The 12,500-nt window shown below is 52.2% G+C and overlaps 3 protein-coding genes across 4 annotated transcripts in view; all 3 read right to left on the bottom strand.

Annotated features, from left to right (window-relative positions):
* inpp5d (inositol polyphosphate-5-phosphatase D) overlaps positions 1 to 2,062 on the bottom strand; it is a 16,995-nt gene extending 14,933 nt beyond the window's left edge. For both annotated transcript variants that reach the window (XM_079740360.1, XM_079740359.1), the window contains exons 1-2: positions 1,713 to 2,062; positions 629 to 692 (exon numbers count right to left, since the gene is read on the bottom strand). In XM_079740360.1, coding sequence (XP_079596486.1) covers positions 629 to 692; positions 1,713 to 1,852 — 204 coding nt within the window. In that variant the 5' untranslated portion in view covers positions 1,853 to 2,062. The remainder of the gene's footprint in view (positions 1 to 628; positions 693 to 1,712) is intronic.
* A 2,601-nt stretch (positions 2,063 to 4,663) lies between these two features.
* Positions 4,664 to 8,367, bottom strand: gpr17 (G protein-coupled receptor 17). Its single transcript, XM_079740629.1, has 2 exons — positions 8,234 to 8,367; positions 4,664 to 5,842 (listed from the first exon to the last, which is right to left on the bottom strand). Exon 2 carries the CDS (start codon positions 5,832 to 5,834, stop codon positions 4,815 to 4,817), a length of 1,020 nt encoding a protein of 339 aa, XP_079596755.1. The 5' UTR covers positions 5,835 to 5,842; positions 8,234 to 8,367; the 3' UTR covers positions 4,664 to 4,814.
* A 1,444-nt stretch (positions 8,368 to 9,811) lies between these two features.
* Positions 9,812 to 12,500, bottom strand: part of myo7ba (myosin VIIBa) — a gene marked incomplete at both ends in the record, with an annotated part of 33,550 nt that continues 30,861 nt past the window's right edge. Inside the window, 3 exons of the mRNA XM_079740346.1 lie at positions 9,812 to 9,904; positions 11,281 to 11,400; positions 12,342 to 12,425. Of these exons, the coding sequence (XP_079596472.1) occupies positions 9,812 to 9,904; positions 11,281 to 11,400; positions 12,342 to 12,425 (297 nt within the window). The remainder of the gene's footprint in view (positions 9,905 to 11,280; positions 11,401 to 12,341; positions 12,426 to 12,500) is intronic.

The following is a 12,500-nucleotide window of genomic DNA, read 5'->3' as shown; positions in this document are numbered from 1 at the left end:
GAACAAGATCTGAGGTGGGAGGTGTTCTAGAGACAATGTCCTCAGCGGGTTTAGAACCCAGCTGTTCTAGAGACAATGTCATCAGCGGGTTTAGAACCCAGCTGTTCTAGAGACAATGTCATCAGCGGGTTTAGAACCCAGCTGTTCTAGAGACGATGTCCTCAGCGGGTTTAGAACCCAGCTGTTATAGAGACGATGTCATCAGCGGGTTTAGAACCCAGCTGTTCTAGAGACGATGTCATCAGCGGGTTTAGAACCCAGCTGTTCTAGAGACGATGTCATCAGCGGGTTTTGAACCCAGCTGTTCTAGAGACGATGTCCTCAGTGGGTTTAGAACCCAGCTGTTCTAGAGACGATGTCATCAGCGTCTTTAGAACCCAGCTGTTCTAGAGACGATGTCATCAGCGGGTTTAGAACCCAGCTGTTCTAGAGACGATGTCATCAGCGGGTTTTGAACCCAGCTGTTCTAGAGACGATGTCCTCAGTGGGTTTAGAACCCAGCTGTTCTAGAGACGATGTCATCAGCGTCTTTAGAACCCAGCTGTTCTAGAGACGATGTCATCAGCGGGTCTAGAACCCGGCTGTTCTAGAGACGATGTCATCATTGAGTTAAGGAGACAGAACCCACCTGTACTGAGAGCTGCCGTTCCTCATTGGGTAGGATTCTGTATGTGTACACACAGTTCTGGTACCTGTTCACACACACACACACACACACACACACACACACACACACACACACACACACACACACACACACACACACACACACACACACATTTGGAACACATTGGAACACATAAGAAAACAGACACACACAACATGCATGTGTATGTGCTTGTTGGCATATGCAAATTTTAAAGCAGCCTTACATGTGTGTGTCCACATAAGGTAAACCCGCTAAAGGACACAACATTATCTGACATGTGTTGTTAAAACACAGTCTACCGGAGGTATCTAATAGTTGTGCTGAATAGTAAAATGTGACATTCTTGTTTCCTAACCCTAACCCTGCTGGCTCATCATGTTTGACAGGCGCTCAATGAGGAGGCCAACAGATAGTGAACCGCTCTGACACTTTGACTGTTATCATGCAGCCGTATGCAAACCCAGTAGGAACTAGCCTGCAGCGATCTGACCACGACCTGCCATGCAAATACTGTAGATACAGCTGATCACACACAGACACACAGACACACGCATACGGACATCACATTTACACACACATATACGTCACACATACACGCATACATCACAGATATACATCACCAGTACATAAACTTTGACAACTAGGACAAACTGGAACATGATGTCAATCTATCCAACAACCACAGTTCGAAGTCGAAGTCGAACTAACATTTCAGTGAAAGACCCCTCCAAAACACACACACACACACATACACACAAACTTAAGCGCCCACACACACACACACACACAATGGTCTTTCACACACACCAATGCATGCAGGCTCACACACACTCTAAAGCACACACACACACACACACACACACACATACACACACACAAACAGACATACACACACACACAGATGAAAGCAAAAACACGGATATACACACACACACAAACTAAAGCACACACACACACACTAAAGCACAAACACAGACACCCACACCCACAGCCACACAGACACACACACTGAAGCACACACACACCCTCACCCACCCCCCCACACGGCGGTGGTTGTACTCACAGCACACAGAGGGCGTAGGCCCCCAGGATGGACTCACTGCCCCTCAGGATGAAGCTCCCGTCGCGACCCGCCTTGGAGAGCAGGACCTCCGCCCGCGACCGGGTGATGGTGCCGTGGTACCAGGGCTGGTAGTGGGGCATCCTGCCTCCCCCACGCACACACTCACACACTCACACTCACACGCAATCACACAATCACACACAAACACTCACACGCTCCCTCACTCTCTCGCCCTCTCTCTCGCCCGCCTCAGGTTGTTTTACATGCAGGCTGGCCGTGCGTGGTGCTCTCTGGTGTCGGGGCTGTCTTCCTCCTCCTCCTCCTCCTCCTCCTCCTCCGCTGAGTGTCGGGGCTGTTCTCCTCCTCCTCCGCCTCCGCTGTGTGTCGAGGTTGCTGGTGCGACGCCGGTTTCCTGTCGGGGAGCTGCCGCTCTGTCAGAGGAAGGAGCCTCTGCCGCCGCCGTACAGCACTTCCTCATTCAGGGGCCACAGAGAGAGCGAGGGGGGGGGAGAGAGAGAGAGAGAGCGAGAGAGAGAGGGGGGGGGAGAGAGAGAGAGAGAGGGGGGGGGGGGAGAGAGAGAGGGGGGGGGGAGAGAGAGAGAGGGGGGGGTGAGAGAGAGAGAGGGGGGGGGAGAGAGGGGGGGAGAGAGAGAGAGGGGGAGAGAGGGAGAGTGAGAGACAGAGGGGGTGGAGAGAGGGGGGGAGAGAGAGGGGAGGGAGAGAGAGAGAGAGAGGGGGGGGGAGAGAGAGAGAGAGGGGGGAGAGAGGGAGAGTGAGAGAGAGAGGGGAGAGAGAGAGGAGGGGTGGAGAGAGAGAGAGAGAGGGGAGAGAGAGAGGGGGGTGGAGAGAGAGAGAGAGAGGTGGTATTGGGCACAGAACTAATACACAGATAATGTACTTTTAATTCTTTAATTCTCAACGGGCCGCCAGATAAAAAAGAGGAATTTGGTCTTGACTTACAGAAGGGGAAGTGAGTTAAAGGCCATGTGTGGCCAGAGGCAGCTGCTGCTTATCTCCGTTGAACCCAGAACTCATCAGCAGACACACCTGGGGTTCACACCTCATCCTACCCCCCCCCCCCAGGTGGACAGGAGACCCCTGCAAGAGGAAGGACTCAGAAGATCTTGAAATTACTTTAAAACAGTTTGAAAGTAACTTTGCAGTGTCTAAACGAGGGAAACCTTCCACTGGTTCTAAACCGTGCCTCTGCTTTAGTGCGTCGTCGTTGTTAGCGGTAGTTAATATTAGTAGCTGGTGTAATAAGTAACAGGGGGAACACGATGAGGTTTACTTAGAGGCAGGAAGTTCTGCTTCAGAGTGGTTTGTGATCTGAGGCCCGGACAGGAAGTCTTGCTCAAATAAGTAAAGAAGCAAAAACGCGACCTCACCAGACCACAAGTTGGGTCACATGACGCGGAGGGAGAGCCGGCAGGAGTCCTGGTCCTTATGATCACTGTCACTCTCACTTTACTGACACTGGTACTCGGACAAAGTTAAAGGCTTGTTTATGTACGTTTTACAAGTAGAAATGGCTTAATAAACTCAGAGTACAATACTGACAAGAGACACATTTTAAAGTTTTAAGAGTTAAAAGTTTCGAGAGTCAAAAAGTCTCCTACCAAGGGGTGTGTTTACAGGGGGTCTTGGGTGGACCATAACAGCCCAGACCCCCCTGGAAAGGACCATAGTGGATTAGTCCACCATGGTACCGGACACACCACTGTTTTATAAATATCAAATACATATAGAGTGTTGATCTCACTGTGATGCAAACATACGATGACTGGGGAATGACTAGAGACCACTCCTAGTAGCCGAGAACCCAGAGCAGAAAGCTGAGAGCAGAAAGCGAGCGCCCACGTCATCGTGATTCTCACACTCGATTCCTCTACACCGAGGTCCTTTCACTGCAGTGGAGAGGAAGTGGCAGAAAGGGGAGGCTGTTGTATTTCCAGAAACGGACTGAAATAACGAGAGAAACATTTGCATTTTTTACCTGAACAATAACGACACATTTTAATTAGCGACCAAAGTTCTTTTATTGGTACGAGAGATATTTATGAAATAAGTATCACAAGAGATATTGGTTAGAATTCGTACCACAAAATACAGCTGTTTTCCTGGCAGTTACTCAGCAATAATTGATACAGTTCAAATGTACAACTTCAAGTAATCGTAAAATGGATGATTAATATTTCCATTTAGCAAAGTTTTAAGCGTCGTAATATAGAAAACTTTGGCTTGATTTTAATTTGGTGGGACCTTTTATGGTGGTAGGATATTGAAATGATGTAATTCTAGCTCAGCGATATGAAACGTGAATGACTTGATGAGACATTTGTAGACTTATATTTACATAGAAGCTGAACCTGGATAGATTAGTTATTGAAGTTTCACACACCGCTGGTGAAGAAAGGAGAGGATTTGATCAAATGAGTGTTAATGTTGCACCAGCAAGGTGTCAGTTTCTAAGAAATTATTCAGAATGATGACGACGTAACACTGATTGAGATGACTCATCTCACCCAGTGTGTGTGTGTGTGTTTAATTGTACAGAGTAATAAGTAGGAATATTGGGAGTAAATAAGTACAAAAAATAAAAATAAGAAATAAACTGTCGACCTATATGTACACTCTAATTACATCTCCAGTCATTTATCTTTTGGTTTGTTGTTAATAATAAATCAACAATTAATAATTATCAACATCGATATAATCAATAAGTGCTAGTGGTCACCACTGAGCTGAAACATTTCCAGTATAAAAAAAAATACAAATACAACAGTATTATCATGAGCCATTCAAGTTTCTAAATTAGCCTTTGTAACCAATTTAGCCCGTCGTCTACGACGAACACAAGACGCCTACGTACCGATACAATGCAGCGTAGCGCGCTCAAGATCAGCCGTTTATGTACCACGGTTTGATAGAAAAAACGCCAAAGTTTATAAAGAAATGAAAAAGGTATACAAAGAGTTCGAAACAAGTTTCACAAACTCTATTTCGGAACTCAGAATTCGTAAAGCACACAAAGAGTTCTCAACGCCACTCAAACGCTTCAACACCGAACTCTGAAGTGTCGTCAAGAGTTCGGAAACCCGTTCAGAACTCGGACTTGGCGCTGAGCGAGCTCTCGTGCGTCCCCTTCAACTCGCCGCTGGTCGCCGCGGAGACGCCCGCCTCCTCGCGGCAGAACATCCGGCGCACCGTCCCGCGGAACTTCTCGGCGCCGAACAGGTACACCAGGGGGTCCAGGGCGGCGTTCAGGCAGGTGAGCGAGGAAGTGAGGCGGTTGGCCAGGCTCAGCCCGCGGCGCGCGGCACAGCCCACGTCCGGGTGGGCGTAGCCCAGGATGAAGGTGGCGCGGCTGATGTGGTACGGCAGGAAGCACAGCACGTAGATCAGCATCACCAGGCCGATGGTTCGCAGCGCCTTGGTCTTCAGGGCCGGGTCCAGCCGCGAGCCGCGCCGCAGCGAGCGGATGATCAGCAGGTAGCAGGTGAGCGTGAACAGGAAGGGCGGCGTGAAGGCCACGCCCAGCGACACCAGCGCCCGGCGGGACGCCTTCTCCCGGTACAGCTGCCTGCACACGGTGACGCCGTCCACCTCGGCCGTCTGCCGCGACAGCAGCAGCGGCGCCATGCTGACCGTGACCATCACCCACAGCAGCAGGCTGGCGATGTGGGCGGAGCGGGCACGCCGCGCCTTCAGCGAGCGCACGGCGTGCACCACGGCCAGGTAGCGGTCGCCCGCCACGCACGCCAGGAAGTACAGGCTGGCGTACATGTTGACGTAGAACAGGAAGCCCGCCACGCGGCACGGCACTTCGCCGAAGGGCCAGTGGCCGCCGGTCAGGTGGTAGGCGGCCCGCAGCGGCAGGATGAAGACGTAGCAGAGGTCGGCCACCGCCAGGTGCAGCATGAAGACGTTGGCCGGGGAGGCGGCGCCGCGCTGGTGGGAGAAGATCCAGAGCGCCAGCGCGTTGCCGTTCAGCGCCAGGAAGAACACCAGGATGTAGAAGACGCCGAACAGCGTGTTCTCCAGCGTGGCGTCCGCCCCCACGCAGACCTCTGATTGGTTGGTCGGCAGGAAGGGGACCGACAGGGTGGTGGTGGAGTCCATGGTCGCCACTGGGGAAATCAAAGAACAATAGTGGCGTCAGTACGTACGGTAGTAATGTCTATCATTCGTCAATAAGATTGTGGCGGCATGTGGCTCAGGAGGTAGAGCGGGTTGGCTGGTAACCTGAAGGTTGCTAGTTGGATCCCCGGCTCCTCCTAGCTCCGTGTCGAGGTGTCCCTGAGCGAGACGCCTCACCCTGACTTCTCCTGACGAGCTGGCTGTCGCCCTGCGGGGCCGACACCGCCGTCGGGGTGTGAACGTGAGTTTGAATGGTTGAATGTTTGGCGATATTGTAAAGCGCTTTGAGTGGCCACTGGTTAGAAAATACAGTAGCTATATAAATTCAGCAATTTGCCGTTTGCTCCATAGGGATGATCAGGGGATCAGATCGGATGGAGTGGTTGGGCTTGGGGAGCGTGCTGCTCAAGGGCTGTGGCAGGGAGTCAAACCCGCACTGCTCCACTGCCCTGATCCTCTTTAGTGTAAATATGAAGCGGGCCAACGGTTTGTTGCCCTCTGATGGCCCCGCCCCTTAACGACGCTGCTGCCGGAACACTGAGTCCTATTGTTAGGATTTCCCTCCATTTTATGCATGATTCTCTTTCTCACACTAGGGGGGTGTGTGTGGGGGCGGGGGGAGATACAGAGCTGTGGGATTGTGATCCAAGGGCGTTTCTCAACCAGTCCCCCACAACCTCTCTCCTCCTCAGCCTCTCTCTCCTCCTGTCCCTCCTCCTCTCCTCCTCCGCATCAGCTACCGCTGCTTTTCTCCTCTCGTCTTCTCCTCTTTCCCAATTCTCCTCCTCGCTCTCATCTTTTTCCTCCTTATGGAACCTCATCTCTCCTCCTCCCCCCGTTTCCTCTCTGCTTCTGTTTTCTCCTCATCTCACCTCCTCCTGTCCCTCTAGAAAATACTCCTCCTCTCCTCCATCCTGCTCCCTCCCTCTCTTCTCCTCCCTGCTCCCTCCCCTCCAGAACAGACTCCTCTCTCATCCTCCTCCCTCTCTCCTCCTCTCCTTCTCCTCCCTCTCTCCTCCCCTCTCTCTCCTCCCTCTCTCCTCCCCTCTCTCCTCCTCTCCTTCTCCTCCCTCTCTCCTCCCCTCTCTCCTCCTCTCCTTCTCCTCCCTCTCTCCTCCCCTCCTTTCCTCCCTCTCTCTCTCTCTCCTCCTCTCCTTCCTCCCTCTCTCCTCTCCTTTCCTCCCTCTCTCCTCCTCTCCTTTCCTCCCTCTCTCCTCCTCTCCTTTCCTCCCTCTCTCCTCCTCTCCTTTCCTCCCTCTCTCCTCCTCTCCTTTCCTCCCTCTCTCTCTCCTCTCCTTTCCTCCCTCTCTCTCTCCTCCCTCCCTCTCTCTCCTCCCCTCTCCTCCTCTCCTTCTCCTCCCTCTCTCCTCCCCTCCTTTCCTCCCTCTCTCCTCCTCTCCTTCCTCCCTCTCTCCTCTCCTTTCCTCCCTCTCTCTCTCCTCCTCTCCTTTCCTCCCTCTCTCCTCCTCTCCTTTCCTCCCTCTCTCTCTCCTCTCCTTCCTCCCTCTCTCTCCTCCTCTCCTTCCTCCCTCTCTCTCCTCCCCTCTCTCCTCCTCTCCTTCCTCCCTCTCTCCTCCCCTCTCCTCCCCTCTCTCCTCTCCTTTCCTCCCTCTCTCCTCTCCTCCTTCTCTCCTCCCCTCTCTCTCCTCCTCTCCTTTCCTCCTTCTCTCTCTCCTCCTCCCGCCTCCCCCCCCTGCCCCTCTAGGGATCCCAGACAGGGTGCAGACTTCTCCAATGGGAACGGACCGAGCCAGCGTTCCCTGGGGCTTAATCCCCGAGCGGTAGCCGCTCAGAACACACTCATCCCTCTGAAGGGCAGCCCAGCGGAGCCGCTCACACAGGGTGGCTCTCCGCAGGGACAAAGACCAAAGTCAATCCGCCCAAATTAGTCAGTTCACAGATCTGGACCTAAAGCGGCCGATTGTGGTCCGGTCAGAAGCAGCTGCAGGGGGCGGCATGATGCTGTGGGAGGGGGGTTACCCGAGAACGGCATTGTGGGTAATGGGGGTTTATTAGATGTAGTCAAAGTTCACATGTTCTGTGAGACATCAAATCCTCATGATCAGATTAACTTTATATATAATACTCAGTATATATAACCAGTTGATTCCTTACTTGTCAAACTCAGTTGCCAAATGTTGGAACAATTGATGACTCCTTACTCCTCTTTTTATACTAACTAAAAGTAAAAAAATTTAACCAGTATTTTTCTTCCTTAAGTACTTACTTTGCATCAACGTATTCTAATACAACACCACGCTTTGAGGTAGAAAGACTGGAAAAACCCTTCCATGACAAATAACCATTTTGAGTTAAAAATCTTTAAAACTTTAAAAACTTTTTTTTCCTCCCAAACTTCTTTAAAAGCAGTTAAAGCTCACCTCAGGAGAGCCCTTCAGCTTGTGGTAGCCCTCGACGCAGGGCAGCGGGAGAGGCGTCTGTTGTTGTTGACGCCGCGCGGTGAATTAATCCCTCGCTCGGCGGCTGTGCGGAGAGCTGGAGTCTGGAACCGCGCCGGGCTGCTGCAGACTCTCAGGCAGGAATGCGGTCCTTCTGAGCGCTCAAGATGTTCTGCCTCGGAGAACTGTAGCTCTTTTTGTTCCCCGACAAATTTGATAACAGAAAGAGAGCCCCAATGAGAGCCCGTCGCTTGACCCCTGACCCCCCCTCCTCACAGGACCACTTGTTGAGCGCCCAACAATAGAGCGAGTCAGAACAGGCTCAGCGCCCCGGCGGCAGGAAGATAGAGTGGCAATTCTGGGTCGCATTCAGCCGCCGCGTATGACTCCATGGCAACCGAGAGGGGGAAAGGGAGGAGGGGGTTCACTGCAAATGCCTTTAGCATGAAACAGCCCCCACCATCGTCAGATAGGCGAGGGAGTGTCATTAATAGAGCGGTTTATGGCTCCGCTCCGAGCGATGATCCTTTGTAGACCGGAGCCTCCGTTAGGGGGCCCGCCATGCCCCCCCCACCGGGAGCCCAAAGGAGGACAGGATAGGGAGGAGGAGGAGGAGGAGGGAGCAGGAGGTGCAGGGAGGAGGAGGGGGGGTGGGGACAGAGGCCCTTGTGGGGCCCTCACCTCCCGGGGCGATCCTCTAACGGAATGCCCAGAATAATCAGCCACACAGCCCCGAGACAGATGTGGGAAGCGGCCCCCACCGGCCCGGGGGCCCATCATATTTCTTTCATAGTCGGGGGCCCACAGCTGTGTCTGGGGGACACTCCGGGCCTTTCTCTGTCCCCCACCACAACATGAAGACGCTGCGGCCGAGTGTTGTTGGGGAGACGAGTGAATGGGGAGCCTATGATGGCAGAGGCTCAGACCATCACCACCAGTGTTACCCCGAGGACCCCCCCGTTCTCTCTTTCTCTTTCTTCTGTCACAACTCTGTTGCTGACTTGTGCCCTTGGGCCAGAACACTGCAGCCCAGAGAAGACGAGGGGTTGTCATAAAGACGAGTGGCCCTTGTGAGCAGACACTTTGATGGACTTCCCGCAAAGGACAGACAGAGAGACAGACTTGCAGTCACACAGGACACACAGACAGCCTTCTCTCTGGGAAGATGGGTTTTATTGGTCAATTTCAGCCACAAAGATGATTCCCCGGACAATAGATCTGTTTTCTTGTGCAAGCGTCACAATAATAAACTTAAAATTTAACAAAAAATAAAGTTTAACATGAAAAGTCCAAATGTCTTAAAAGATTTAATTCCTTGTAAAAGGCGCCCTTAGTTTAAAGACAACAACCATTAAAAACATCACTATATTAATATCACTGTGAACATCTTTCATCTCTTTTTTTAAATGAGTTTAATTTAAAAGCAAAACAATTTAACTTAAAGAAGAAGAATCCTAATCTCGGTTTGTGTCTCATTTCAAAGTGTCAACATACAGCTCAGACATGGAGTGACGGTCGGGCTCGTTGATTGGCTACGGAATCAGGAAGTGAACTCGGGGTTCACATGTTGAAGCGCTGCTGTCTCTGCCCCGCCTTCTGCTCCCTCAGATACATGTTGACGTAGGAGCCGATGAGGTCGTCCATCTTGTAGCCCTGTCATGGGAGCACAACGGACCGGAGAGTGGGTCAGTGACCGGGGCTTCCAGGTCGGAGGTCTCAAAGCAAACGTCTGTCCGCATCTCAGTGGAAACCTGAACTCATCAGCAGACTTACCTAGAATTCCCCCCCCCCCCGGGCGGACAGGAACCACCCGCAAGAGGAATGACTCACAGTACCCACAGGTTACTTTCAGAAGAGCTACTTTCCAGTGTACAAACAAATCAGAAACCTTCCAGTGGTTTTCTGGTCCATGCTTTAATGTGTGGTCGTTGTTAGTAGTCGTTAATATTAGTAGCTGGCATAAGAAGTTAAAGAGGGCCCGTCTGTCCTGACTCTAAACGGACAGACGTACGGAAGTAACGACTTCAACTGAACAGAATGTAACAGAAATGCTTCCTTCTCAGAGCACTTTGACAGAAACTAAAATCAGACAGACTCACACCTTACACCTCCTCAAACATCCGCCAGGACGGATATTAAACAGAAACAGACTTAAACGAGAGCCAGGAAGCACCTTACCAAGGCACCCTCGGCTCAGTGTGAGGACGGTGAACAGAAACACTGACTTCCTCAACACCTTAACAGGTTCTAAACACATCTACCGTTAAATTCCCCACATTCCCAGTCTGGGAACAACGGACTCATCTTTTCTACCTGAACCCCTCTATCTGGAGGAGCTGGGGGCCCTACCCTTAACCCCGGCCCCTCTATCTGGATCTGGGGGCCCGGTATGAGGACCAGCGGGGGAACAGGAAGGCAGTATGAGGACCAGCGGGGGAACAGGAAGGCGGTCTGAGGACCAGAGGGGGGACAGGGAGGCGGTATGAGGACCAGCGGGGGAACAGGAAGGCGGTCTGAGGACCAGAGGGGGGACAGGGAGGCGGTATGAGGACCAGCGGGGGGACAGGGAGGCGGTATGAGGACCAGAGGGGGGACAGGGAGGCGGTATGAGGACCAGAGGGGGGACAGGGAGGCGGTATGAGGACCAGCGGGGGACAGGGAGGCGGTATGAGGACCAGCGGGGGACAGGGAGGCGGTATGAGGACCAGCGGGGGACAGGGAGGCGGTATGAGGACCAGAGGGGGGACAGGAAGGCGGTCTGAGGACCAGAGGGGGGACAGGAAGGCGGTATGAGGACCAGAGGGGGGACAGGAAGGCGGTCTGAGGACCAGAGGGGGGACAGGGAGGCGGTATGAGGACCAGCGGGGGGACAGGGAGGCGGTATGAGGACCAGCGGGGGGACAGGGAGGCGGTATGAGGACCAGCGGGGGGACAGGGAGGCGGTATGAGGACCAGAGGGGGGACAGGGAGGCGGTATGAGGACCAGAGGGGGGACAGGGAGGCGGTATGAGGACCAGCGGGGGACTCACCAGGGAGGTCTCACAGAGGAACTTGCTGCCCTGCACCAGGCTGCCCAGCGTCATGTGGAAGTAGGTGCTGCCACTGCACCAGCTGGCGATGCGGTTGAAGGCGTGCGTGGCCAAGACCTCCTAAATCCACAACACACACACAGGTTAACACACCTTAACACAGGTTAACACACACACACACACACACACACACAGGTTCACACACCTTAACACAGGTTAACACACACACACAGGTTCACACATGTTAACACAGGTTAACACAGGTTAACACACACACACACACACACACACAGGTTAACACACACAGGTTAAGACAGGTTAACACACACACAGGTTAACACACACAGGTTAACACACACACACACACACAGGTTAACACACACACAGGTTAACACACACACACACACAGGTTAACACACACACACACACACACACAGGTTAACACACACACACACACACACACACACACACACACACACACACACACACAGGTTAACACACACACAGGTTATCACACACACACACAGGTTCACACACGTTAACACAGGTTCACACAGGTTAACACAGGTTAACACAGGTTAACACACACACAGGTTAACACACCTTAACACAGGTTAACACACACACACACAGGTTCACACACGTTAACACAGGTTAACACAGGTTAACACAGGTTAACACAGGTTCACAGCTACTGGGTGATGCTCTCCTCACCACCGTGCTAATCAGGGACATGTCTTCATTAAGTCAGGAGGTGACTTACAGTTAAGACACATAAAGGTTTTGAAGGACAGGTTGGAGTTATGCTTTTTCATATTATTGTTATTATTAAGTATTTTAACCAGGTATTGCTTTTAATCAATATATAAAGGGTCTAACATCAAACTCCGTCCCTCCCTCTTGAATGCATAGAATAGTTTGTTATTTTATGAATAGGCTTTCCTTCTCATTTATTAACTTTCTTTTTTTAAATTCCCCAGTTGGATGACTAAAGTCGATCCTCTCTTCTCATTGGACGAGGACCTGTGGTCATGGGGTACTCTTATTGTGGCGGTCCGCACCTTGGTCTTGGGGTGGATGATGGCCACGCCCGTCTTGCTGATGGCGATCCTCACGATGTCGGGGAACGTCCTGTCCGACGTTTGCTGGAAACAAACCAAAACACATTCCTGTAATCGGAGTCTCCGGGTCGGCGCGCTTTTATTTTGGCGCAGTGCTCA

The sequence above is a fragment of the Pollachius pollachius genome, assembly GCF_949987615.1.
Source record: "Pollachius pollachius genome assembly, chromosome: 7".
Lineage (NCBI taxonomy): Eukaryota > Metazoa > Chordata > Actinopteri > Gadiformes > Gadidae > Pollachius > Pollachius pollachius.
Note: the sequence above shows the minus strand (reverse complement) of the source record. Positions and strands in the feature narration are given on the sequence as shown.

What these genes read in the sequence shown, in the direction of transcription:
- gpr17 (XM_079740629.1), bottom strand. Translation starts at nt 5,834, where the DNA reads ATGGACTCCACCACCACCCTGTCGGTCCCCTTCCTGCCGACCAACCAA.